Below are 12,867 nucleotides of genomic sequence, written 5' to 3' on the forward strand. Positions count from 1 at the left end.
CCATGAAAAAAAGTGACAGTATAGTAAGTCGAAAAATTTCATGAAAAAAAAGTCACAGTATAGTAACTCGAATAATTTCATGAAAAAAAGTCATAGTATAGTATGTCGAAAATTTAAAAAAAAGTCATAGTACGAAAGATTTATAAAAAAAAGTCATATTGCAATATGTCAAAAAAATTCCTGAAAATAAAGTCATAGAATAGTAACTCGAAAAATTTCATGAAAAAAAAGTCATAGTATAATAAGTCGAAAAATTTCATGAAAAAAAGTCATAGTATATTATGTCGAAATTTAAAAAAAAAAAAAGTCATAGTATAGTATGTCGAAAATTTTCATGAAAAAAAAGTCATAGTATAGTACGTAGAAAAATTTATAGAAAAAAGTTATAGTATAGTATGTCGAAAAGTTTATGAAAAGAAGTCATAGTATAATATGGAAAATTTTCTGAAAAAAACTTAGTATAGAATTTCGAAAAATTTCATGAAAAAAAGTCATAGTATATTATTTCGAAAATTTCACAAAAAAAAGTCACAGTATAATAAGTCGAATAATTTCATGAAAAAGTCATAATATGGTATGTCGACAAATTTCAAGAAAAAAAGTCATAGTAAAGTTTGTCGAAGAATTTCATGAAAAAAAAGACATAGTATATTATGTCGAAAAATTTAGAGAAAAAAAATGTATAGTATAGTATGTCGAAAAATTCCATGAAAAAAGTCACAGTATAGTAACTCGAATAATTTCATGAAAAAGTCATAGTATAGTATGTCGACAAATTTCAAGAAAAAAAGTCATAGTAAAGTTTGTCGAAAAATTTCATGAAAAAAAGTCATAGTATATTATTTCGAAAATTTCACAAAAAAAAGTCACAGTATAATAAGTCGAATAATTTCATGAAAAAGTCATAATATGGTATGTCGACAAATTTCAAGAAAAAAAGTCATAGTAAAGTTTGTCGAAGAATTTCATGAAAAAAAAGACATAGTATATTATGTCGAAAAATTTAGAGAAAAAAAATGTATAGTATAGTATGTCGAAAAATTCCATGAAAAAAGTCACAGTATAGTAACTCGAATAATTTCATGAAAAAAAAGTCACAGTATAGTAACTCGAATAATTTCATGAAAAAAAATCATAGTATAGTATGTCGAAAATTTTATGAAAAAAAAATAGAATTTTATGTCGATCAATTTCAAGAAAAAAAAGTCATGATAGAGTATGTCGAAAATTTTTGAAAAAGTCACAGTACGAAAATTTTATAAAAAAGTTTTATAATGAAAAAAGATTCATTGAATAGTACGTTGAAAAATTTCATGAAAAAAAGTCATAGTATAGTATGTCGAAAGATTCCATGAAAAAAAGTGACAGTATAGTAAGTCGAAACATTTCATGAAAAAAAAGTCACAGTATAGTATGTCGAAAAAATTCAAGAAAAAAGTCATAATATAGTTTGTCGAAATTTTAAAAAAAAAAAAGTCGTAGTATAGTTTGTCGAAATTTTAAAAAAAAAAAAGTCATAGTATAGTATGTCGAAAATTTTCATGAAAAAAAAGTCATAGTAAAGTACGTAGAAAAATTTATAGAAAAATGTTATAGTATAGTATGTCGAAAAGTTTATGAAAAGAAGTCATAGTATAATATGGAAAATTTTATGAAAAAAAGTCATAGTATATTATGTCGAAAATTTCACGAAAAATAAGTCACAGTATAATAAGTCGAATAATTTCATGAAAAAGTCATAGTATAGTATGTCGACAAATTTCAAGAAAAAAAGTCATAGTAAAGTTTGTCGAAGAATTTCATGAAAAAAAAGACATAGTATAGTATGTCGAAAACTTTAAAGAAAAAAGTGACAGTATAGTATGTCGAAAAATTCCATGAAAAAAAAGTGACAGTATAGTAACTCGAATAATTTCATGAAAAAAAGTCATGGTATAGTATGTCGAAAATTTTATGAAAAAAAAATAGAATTTTATGTCGATCAATTTCAAGAAAAAAAAGTCATGATAGAGTATGTCGAAAATTTTAAAAAAAAAAGTCATAGTACGAAAATTTGATAAAAAAAAGTTTTATAATGAAAAAAGATTCATTGAATAGTACGTTGAAAAATTTCATGAAAAAAAGTCATAGTAAAGTATGTCGAAGATTTTCATGAAAAAAAAGGCATAGTATAGTATGTCGAAAAATTTGAAGAAAAACGTCATAGTAAAGTACGTCGGCAAAAGTCATAAAAAAAGTCATAGTATAATATTGTGGAAAAGTCATAAAAAGTCATAAGAAAGTCATAAGATAAGATATTTCTTTATTAGTCCCACAGTGGGGAAATTTGCAGTGTACAACAGAAAAGGGGATAGTGCAGAAAACAAGAAGCATCAATAAACAGACTTAAGTATAGTATATAATATAGTATGTTGAAAAAAGTCATACTATAGGATGTCGAAAAAAAGTCATAGTGTAGTACGTCAAAAAATTTCATGAAAAAAGCCATAGTATAGTATGTCGAAAAAGTCATAAAAAAGGTCATAGTATAGTATCTCGAAAATGTTATGAAAAGAAGTCATAGTATAGAACATTGAAAAAAGTAGAAAAAAAAGTCATAGTATAGTATGCCGGAAAAAAGTTGTAAAACGTTTTAGTACAGTATGTTGAAAAAAGTCGAAAAAAGTCACAGTATAGTATGTCGAAGATTTTATAAAAAAAGTCATAGTACAGTATGTCGTAAAAAAGTAATAAAAAGTCATAGTATATTATGTTGAAAAAAAGTCATAAAAAACGTTTTAGTACAGTATGTCGAAGAAATTCATGAAAAAAAACTCATAGTATAATATGTGGAAAGTTTTATGATAAAGTCATAGTATAGTTTGTCGTAAAAAATAATAAGAAAGTCATAAGATAAAATATTCCTTTATTTGTCCCACAGTGGGGAAATGTGCAGTGTACAGCAGCAAAGGGGAAAGTGCAGAAAACAAGAAGCATCAGTAAAAACAAAAAGCAAGATACAACACAGTAAAAAGAAAATTAAAACAAAAGTGAAACAATACATGAACAATTTCAATAGAAGGAAATATAAAAATAGGAATAATATAAACAAGTGGAAATATTAAAATAGGAACAATATATACAGTATTGACAATATAGACAGTATATGTAATATGTCGAAAATGTTATGAAAAAAAAGTCGCTAGAACGTCATAATATAGTATGTCGAAATTTTTATTTAAAAAAAAGTCATAGAGTATGTCAAAAATGTTACGAAAAAAAAAGTCATGGTATAGTATGTCGACCAAAGTAATAAAACGTCATAGTATATGTTGAAAAAAGTCATAGTATAGTATGTTAAAAAGTCATAAAAAAGGTCATAGTATAATATGTTGAAAAAGTCATAAAAAACGTTTTAGTATAGTATGTCAAAAAAAGTAAAAAGAAAAGTCATAGTATAGTATGTCGTAAAATTTCATGAAAAAAAGTCATAATGTAGTATGTCGAAAAAGCAAAAAAAAATTTTTACAAAAAAAAAAATTCATAGTATATTATTTTGAAAAATTGAATGAAAAAAAAGTCATAATATAGTATGTAGAAAAAGTAATATTATAGTATGTCTAAAAAGGTCATAGTACAGTCCTGTGTCGAAAAAAGTAAAAAAAAAAGTCACAGAATAGTATTTCGTAAAAAGTCATAGTATAGTATGTCACGGTTAATTAGGTCCTACTTTCATTTCTACATGTATGTCACTTTTAGACATTCATACACACGCTCATACCCGTGTTCAGTCTGTCATCACAACCTTCTCGGACTTTGTGGCCTGACATCCTCAAACATGTTGAACGGTGGTTACAGACTGTGAATTCACGTAGAGCCTAAAAACAGAACAGAAGAGAAGAGTCCTGCTCATTAGATTCACAATCAATAGTGATTTAAAACAACCTTCATGAACAGTAGAGGAAAAACACAGCGATCAATCGATGCAACAACTCACCTCAGACACTCGTAGTCAAGCTTCACATGAAATGATTGGTATTTCAAATATCTATGAACTGGACAACAGAGAAAACGACTTTACTGAATGATTTCAGAGGTAATCATCAAGGACATTTGTGTATTTCATTTTTTAATGTTAGGTTTGTAAAATAGGGGCCCTCATACTGTCGGTGAAGTTGTGCCGAATGGTGCTCAATTAAACAGAATCTGCACTTCAGCAAACAGAGATTAGCTTTTGTCGTATTTCTCAATGAAACCAGCAGCCGATAATGACTCCCACCAACGGTTCTCACTGATGATGATAATACAAAAGATAAAAGTCAAATATTCATGCAGCAAATGCCCCAGTTTTTAATCCAGAGTTCTCCAGCGTCTCTTCTAATTTGAGCAGCTTTTGTCTCTGCAGCAGGAATCTGAAACAACAAAGACCTTGAATTCATGTTTCTGTTGTTGCTCTGCAGCAGGATTTAATGAGCGCTGTCTCATGCTTCAGATGCATAAATTAATACTAAGAGGAATACATATTTGGAGTGTAATTAACCAGAGAATAAAATATTTGGAAGAGTTGTTAGAATGAAGTCATGTGGCGGTGCTGTAATTACACGCCGTATCTCTGCACTGCAGTTCACAGTAAACCTCCAGCGAGCTTCTTTATTCATGGCTCATCAGTTTGAGCCCGGCGGGAGACGACACAGAGCTCTCTCTAGAAACTGAGAAACCACCACATTACAAATACACAATGATGGTTTAGCATAAAGGATATTACATACCATTTACTGATGTTAGAGACGAGCATCAAGTTCCCACGTCGATAAAGTGTTTATAAAAATCATCCTTTCTTCTGGACCAGAGGCCGGTCAGTGATTCCTCCTCTTCTCTCTTCCCTTCCAGAGGAGGCTGTGAGTCTGAGGCCACGGACACACTGAGGCAGAAACACACAAACACATCAGATGATCACATGATCACATGCAAACACACACACACACACACACACACACAGGCCCACTTCCAGCCCGGTCCCTCCACCCTCCCACCTCCGTTTGTAGTCACACTCACAGCTCAGTGAAGCTCCATCTCTAAGGTGGAGGTTATACAGTAAATACAGCAGGATGAACTTCCCTCTCTGCGGCAAGGAAATTAATCAATATCAGAATTAGAAATACTCTACTGATCCCCGGGGGGAAATTGAGTTACATGTTGCTCCCAATCTAGAATATAAATCAGTAGGGATAATGTACAGCGAGCCGGTGAATCGCCCTGAAGGGGATTATTTCACAACAATGACCCGCTAGCTGTACATTATCCCGCTTATTACACGGATACTTACTGAAGAAATCAATATTTTGACACAAAAACGGTCCGCCAGAATCGTGGCGACGGTCTGTTATACATAGCGACGGTCAGTTATACATAGCAACGGTCTGTTATACATAGCAACGGTCTGCTATAGAGAAATTACAGACCACAGAACACCGTGATTGACTAATCAGAATCGAGTATTCAACACAGCCGTGTAATAAATATATATAACAGACATCGGAGCGTGTTCCATGACGAACACTAAACGGCGTTGCACGTCGTCAGTGAGGGCGGCTGGTTAAGTCGCCATCGTTGCAGCTCGCTGTCGGAGGATTTATAACCCACTTCCTGTCCCCAGGGAGGTTTGGGATGGCAGTTAACACGGCCGACGCTCCACGCCAACGCACAAACGCAGATGAAGTGGGGAGACGCTGGAGGGGGGGCTGGAATTGTGCCATAGATTCAATAAAAATGAATTCATGTTCAACATGCAGTCCGGCGTCACACAAGACTACAAAACACAATTATTATTTTTTTAAGATAATTTTTTCACTTTTTATTTTCCTGAATGATTTTTTTATTTATTTTTTACTTTTATAAGATTTTATAGATTTTAATAACAGTATCATAATCTCTTTAATTGTATGTAATTATTGATTTGTAAGTGTCATTTTCATTTCATGACTCTGCTGCAGCTCGCTGAGCTCGAGTGATTCAAAACCGGCGTTTTAACATTTTAAAGGTCGACTCTGACTTTGTGTCGTAGCGCTCTGAAACCCCCAAACATCATCACAGCGGCTCACGTTTTGGTCTTTTAGACTTAAATTCATATTTGGGTTTAAAACTGTGAGCTGGAAATACATTGAGCACCAACGGAAGTAATATAACAACTCTTCAAATACTTCTGGCGGCTGACAAAATGTTTTTGTTTTCAGTTTATAAAGTTTTATACTGGGCTATTAACCCTCTGAGAGCCACAACGGACCTGTTCTAGTCTTCTTTAGGGGGGTCCAGGGGGTCTTTAAGGGGGTCCAGGGGGGTTTTAGGGGGTCCAGGGGGACTTTAGGGGGGTCCATCAGGTCAACAGTAGATGGCACATAGAAGTGGTGAACATCATCTGAAAGCTGAGAACCTGAAGATTAATTTGAGATGCAGCTCAGCGCTGTGTGTCAAATTGTTCTAGTCATTAATCAGAAAAAAGATCTGAATTTAGTATAAGTTTGGAGCGTTATTTAGCCTCCTTTCTGACAAGCTAGCAGGACATGGTTGGTATCAATGGATTCATTAGGTTTTATAGTTTCATATGATACCATTATCTTCACTCTAGCTTTAAAGCTGAACCTACTGGAGCCTCTGAAAGACAGGAAAGAATAAATCTGCTTTTAGAAAAGAAACACTCACATTTAGATTGAAATGTTTTATCAGTAAAAAGAGTCACTAACGATGCTTTCAATCAGTTTTTATTGACTTGGCACAATATCTCATTTCCTATAATTCCATAGCCAAGAGACACGGTCAATAAAAACTGATGAAGCACGGTTTGTGTCTGATTCTTCTAAAAGTAGATTCTGTTTCCACGCCTGATAAACTGCCTGACGGAGCTCCAGAGGCTAAATCTGTCAAATTTAAAGCCATTAGTGAGATTGCGTCACGCATAATTAGAAATGAAGGGAGACAACATTTTAATAAAGTGGGATTAACAAAACTATCCTAACCTTTTTGTCACCATAATTAATATGATGATGGGGAAACATCCAAAAATAATAAATATCATTTTCATGGTGTTCTCTGTAAAGACTGAAACCGAATGTCCTTTTTATTTCTGTTTGTTTTGGACGATAAGCTTTTTATACGCGAGGCAACTGTTGTTGTCGTTGAAGGTTGAGCAGCAAAAAAAAAACTATTAAACTACTAAATGATTTATTAGTATGTCTAAACAAATGAAAGTGATTGTGAACATTAAGGCAACGATGTTGTTTTGTGTATCACCTGATTAATTTATATTTTTTATATATATGAAATCAAGTTGATTTGTTTTGTCTTATTTATATGTGAATGATGGCTAATTGTTATTTAATTTATTAATCTGTTTTGTTTTTTTAACCAATCATTTCATTGATCTGTTCATTTCATTTCATGTTTATCGATCATATTTTTTCCTAACCAATCATTTCATTGATCTTTATCAAAGCACTCGATCTTTAGAGCAACATGCTTTTGTAGCGGCTGAATGTTACTGACAATAAATAAAGTTTTGAATTCATGTTTCATTCATCCGTTCATTCATCCGCTCGTCTTTCACTGACCTCACACCGTCCTGCTGATCTGTCTGCATCAAACCTGAAATAAAGGGAGAACAAGAAGGAAGAATCTGGGCGAGTACAAATAATATTAGAATTTGACAAGGTGAGAAATAAATAAATAAATAAATAAATAAATAAATAAATAAATAAATAAATAAAGGTGAAGACAAAATATAACCAAATATTTCAAGATTTTATCTGGGTCTTTTCTATTGCAAATTATGAAATAATGATATGAAAAGGACATGTTTTGACTCCCATTAGAGCCTCTCTGTAGGCTGCTGTGATGTTTCTTTATGTTTGATTGTGTCTTCCGTCGTCATTCAAGAGATCTGTGAACTAAACAGTCAGACAACCAGCATCCAAGAGAATATTTACAATTATAATAAAACCAACAGTCAGCGTTGAGGGACCAGAAAGTGTCATTTAAAGTTAGGATGAAATTAAAAATGTGACCCTTTTAGATCATATTGTGCAACTATTTAACAATACCTGCAAAAAAAGAATATTCTTCGTATTTTTATATCAAAATCATCTTTCCTTCCTACAAAACAACATGTGCTTACATAAGCTGGTATTAGGGATGCACCGATACCGATACCAGTATCAGGTCCGATACTGTTCTCATGTGCTCGTACTCAAAACGCAAAACGGCTCCAATACAACGGCACCGATAACACTTTACGGTGGTGCGCCTGACCCCGCAGGGCCGGATCCCACTTCAGCCGACGTGCACCGGCCCTCACTTTCATTGTACCACGGGGTTTTGCTTGCACCCTCTGACTCGCGCGTACGTTAGACTCCTTGGTCCGTGTTGCAAGACGGGTCGGGTGGGTTACAGACATCGTCGCAGACCCCTGGCACCTTTTTACGTGGGCCGCTGTAAAGCTGCGACTGCGAGCCACCTTCGCCCCGAGCCTTTCCAAGCCGACCTAGAGCCGGTGGCGGCGCACCGCCTCGTATGCGGGACTCCCCAGCCTACCGTGTGTCGCTCACACCCTCCAGCTGGCTGTTAACGAGAGTCTTTAGGCACAGAGAAGTACTCGTATCGGAACTCGGTATCGGCGAGTACCCAAATGTAAGTACTTGTACTCGGTGTGAATAAAGTGGTATTGGTGCATCCCTAGCTGGTACCAACCAATTTCCACCTATAATATCATGACATCCATCAATCTGAAATTTTTAGCGACGAGAGCGGCAGCGTGTGTGAAGGCTCCATATCGTGATACGGTCCAATCCAAAGCTAAAGATTTAACAGAAGCTACAATACAGACGCTAAAGACGCTCTAACTTCCGTCTCACTGGGACTTCAATGCAATCAAAGACATACTGGGATCAACTCTTCCTCTGGTCCATCACAACTAACTCTGGTTTCCTGCTTTGCCCGGCAGGAACTCTTTAACTTCTCATGATCAAACAGGAATCATGTTGAACTAACCCAACTCTCATATCTCCACACGGTTCTGTGTCTCAGCGCCTCGTATTGTGCAGAGTGGGGAGTTATTTCAAAACTGATGAATCAAACTATATTTTTACAATGCACTAATCCCTCAGTGTGTGAAGACAACCGAGCTGCACATCTGTTTCTCTGCAGCATCGTCTGCATCGCTTGCTTTAAACTGTTGTCTGGACTCACACCTTGTGGTCTCTGTGCAGCGGGAGCTGTTCGACATGGAGCCCTGGGAGAGACCTCGAGAGGAGTTCAGGCTCCACAAGAAGCTGGGAGAGGGACACTTCGGAGAGGTGTGGGAGGCTCTGTGGACCACGGAGAACAAGAAGGTGGCCATAAAGACGCTGAAACAAGGTACCAATGCAAGGAGATACTGTGAAGAGTAGAAACCATGTGATCATGTTACTTAATAACCCTCTGAGAGCCTCAATAGACCAGTTCTAGTCTTCTTTAGGGGGGTCAAGTTGTTCTAGTAATAAATCAGAAATAAACATGAATTAATTGATTATTTAAAATAAATGTTGAAAGTGTATAAAGGTTTAGAACATTATGATAGAAGTATATGATGGTCATCTTCATGATCTATTAGGTCTCATAAGTTGTTGCAGTAGTTGTTGGGTTGATTCCATTTGTTACTCAGATTTGGTGCTAAATTTGACCATTTTTTTTACCACTTGAGAATTGATCAAAATGATCAATAATCCCTCCAAAATACCACATTAAGACACCAAGACCTTGAGGAACACCAGAGAAAAACACATGCTGTGATTTAGGATCAAAAACTTTTTGACATTAGGAGATTTTGGTGTGTAAAGGGGAGACTCGTGGGTACCCATAGAACCCATTTTCATTCACATATCTGGAGGTCAGAGGTCAATGGACCCCTTTAAAATGGACATGCCAGTTTTTCCTCGCCAAAATTTTGCCGAACTTTGGAGCGTTATTTAACCTCCTTCCTGACAAGTTAGCATGACCTGGTTGGTACCGATGGATTCATCAGGTTTTCTAGTTTCATATGATATCTGAAGCTTCACTCTAAGACAGTAAAGTTGGTCGGGATCGCGGGTCTCAGAGGGTTAAAAATATTTTGCAGGAATTGTAAAGTGTTGATGAAAGAAGATGAGATGAGATGAAGAGAGAGGAGATGGTAGATCCAAACGGACAGTTTGGAGAGACAGACGTGGTTCAATAAATATCCAATAAGGTATAAATTCACCAGTAACTGTGTTTGTGCTCCTCCAGAGGACACGAAGCAGGACGAGTTTGTGAAGGAGGTCCAGGCGTTGAAGAGTCTCCATCACCCGAAGCTGATCCAGCTGTTGGCCATGTGCTCCAGAGGAGAGCCGGTCTACATCGTCACCGAACTCATGAGCAAAGGAAGCCTCAAGTCCTACCTCGCCTGTGAGTGCTGAAACACACACACACACAGACATATGTCTATATTAGGTCCGTCAATCGACTAAAATGTTGAATCACGATTAATCGCATGTTTGTTTATCTGTTCAAAATGAACCTTAAAGGGAGATTTTTCAAGTATTTAATCCTCTTATCAACATGGGAGTGGAAAAATATGCTTTCTTTATGTAAATGTATGTCTATATTTATTATTGTAAATCAATTAACAACACAAATCAATGACAGATATTGATCCAGAAACCCTCACAGGTACTGCATTTAGCATAAAACTATATGCTCCAATCATAACATGGCAGACTGCAGCACATATGAAAGCTCATATGAGTATCTTAAATCTAGCTTTAAAGCTGAGCCCGCTACGACGAAATATTCACATTTAAGGAGCTGCAATCAGAACTTAGACTTTTTTTTTTTCTTAAAAAATTCTCAAACTGATTAATTGATTATCAAAATAGTTGACGATTAATTTAATAATTGACAGCTAATTGATTAATCATTGCATCTCTTTCTCTCTCTCTATATATTTATATATATAAATACTGTATACGTACAGTATGTGGTTGATGTAAAGTATCTTGAAATCAGTCATTTTATTTTGTATTAGAATTATTAATTTTTATGTTACTTTTATTTTAAAAAAAGAAAAATGTATAAGAGACAATAAAATGTTTGGTGTATATTATTCATCTAAATAAAAAAGAGAATCACACAGACTGACCGACAGAGCGACCGCCGACAGAGCGGCCGCCGACAGAGCGGCCGCCGACAGAGCGGCCGACAGAGCTGTTGACCGACAGAGCTGTCGACCGACAGAGCGACCGACAGAGCGGCCGACAGAGCGGCCGACAGAGCGACCGACAGAGTGGCCGACCGACAGAGTGGCCGACCGACAGAGCGGCCGACAGAGTGGCCGAACGAAAGAGCGACCGACAGAGCGACCGACAGAGCGGCCGACCGACAGAGCGGCCGACAGAGCGAGCTACAGGGCTGCTTCATAAAACGCCTTGACAGAATCTGATGTTAAATCAGTTCCTCCTCTCTAAGTGTTCATTTCCTGTTTCTAAACGCCACGCGGCTGCTTCCTGAAGGACGAGACTCCACTGTTGCTTTAATACGCATTGTAAGAGGTTTAACAACAGGAAGCTCTTTTCTTGGGTTCGAGTATTTTCAGCCCTCACCTCAGACGTGTTTTTTGGAAAGCCCTCTGAAGCCGTATTTAGGCCGAGTGGCGGTTAAATCTCTCCCCTTTTAAATCCAAAGCAAATGGAATTATAATCTGGCAGCTCCGCTCAGCAGAGAAATATTCTTCTGACGTTTTACAAAAGGCTTTAATCACACGGAGTCTTAGTGAGCAGAGAGAGTGAAGGGTTCCACTCAGATACGGCTCCTTCCACGAGGAGGCTTTTATCCTTCATGCTGCCGGTGTCTGCAGGTCACGACTGGACTTATCGGCTTCACGGTTAATACGTATTAATATATAAATATATATAAATATAAATACTCTACTTCACTGAAACGCTCTCATACAACAGAGGGAGGAAAGTGACTTCATTCAAAATCTGGAAATTGGACAATATGTTTTAGATGCTGCAGTAAAGACAGCTAAACCTGTTTACCTGCAGGTAGCTCACTAACTACCAGTAGCTCACTAACTACCAGTAGCTCACTAACTACCAGTAGCAGTAGCTTGCAAGCTACTACTATTGGTCGACAATTAAACGAGACACGCTGCTGTGACGCAGTAACATCAGGAGATGTTAGCAGACTAGCAAGCACCAGATTTGACAATGACCGCAGAAAATAGCCAGGCCAATAAAAGGCAAAAAAAATACACTATTTTCATGAAGAATAAAAGTTTTTTTCATAAATGTGAATGACAAGTGTGTGTGTGTCTCATTTGCGGTGCGAGCGTGTCTGTCGGTAAAAGATGTAACGCCGAGCGCCGCTTCACCAAAGTCCACGGCAAGTTTCACGGGACTTTCCGGCTGGTAGCAGTTTACAAACGGAGAAGGTAAAGGAGCTGAAAACAACGCTTAAAAGACGACTGTCTCTGTTTACCAAACTGATGAAGAAGAAAGCCAACGCTGCAGCAGAGGCTTCATTTAAAGTGGCACACATCCTAATGAAACACAAAAACCTTCACCTATAGCAGGATTGTAATAGAAGTGATGACTGCAATGTTATTAAAGTAAGACAGAAATGATGTCTGCTGTTGGCGATGTACAACCTGGTGGCGCTATGAGGAGCTCTCGGCCACTTTCATTTCGTCAAATCGGCTCTCAGAGGGATAGAGGTCGGAGACCCCTGACCTAAACCCTTATACACTTTTACAATTATTTCAAATAATGAATTAATTAATTCATGTTTATTTCTGATTTCTGACTAGAAGAACTTGACACACAGCGCTATGTCCACTCCCAT

General features: G+C 36.3%; 1 protein-coding gene and 1 long non-coding RNA gene across 2 annotated transcripts in view; one reads left to right on the plus strand and one right to left on the minus strand.

The window, feature by feature from the left end:
• Positions 1-12,867, plus strand: part of zgc:194282 (tyrosine-protein kinase Srms) — a 34,896-nt gene that overhangs the window by 16,909 nt on the left and 5,120 nt on the right. The window contains exons 4-5 of the mRNA XM_037773220.1: positions 9,237-9,384; positions 10,273-10,431. Coding sequence (XP_037629148.1) covers positions 9,237-9,384; positions 10,273-10,431 — 307 coding nt within the window. The remainder of the gene's footprint in view (positions 1-9,236; positions 9,385-10,272; positions 10,432-12,867) is intronic.
• On the minus strand, positions 3,721-4,902 carry LOC119490088. The gene is made up of 3 exons (XR_005207321.1): positions 4,749-4,902; positions 3,977-4,391; positions 3,721-3,857 (listed from the first exon to the last, which is right to left on the minus strand). It is a non-coding gene; the product is annotated as an uncharacterized LOC119490088 (long non-coding RNA).

The sequence above is a fragment of the Sebastes umbrosus genome, chromosome 6 (genome assembly GCF_015220745.1).
Source record: "Sebastes umbrosus isolate fSebUmb1 chromosome 6, fSebUmb1.pri, whole genome shotgun sequence".
In the NCBI taxonomy this organism is placed as follows: domain Eukaryota; kingdom Metazoa; phylum Chordata; class Actinopteri; order Perciformes; family Sebastidae; genus Sebastes; species Sebastes umbrosus.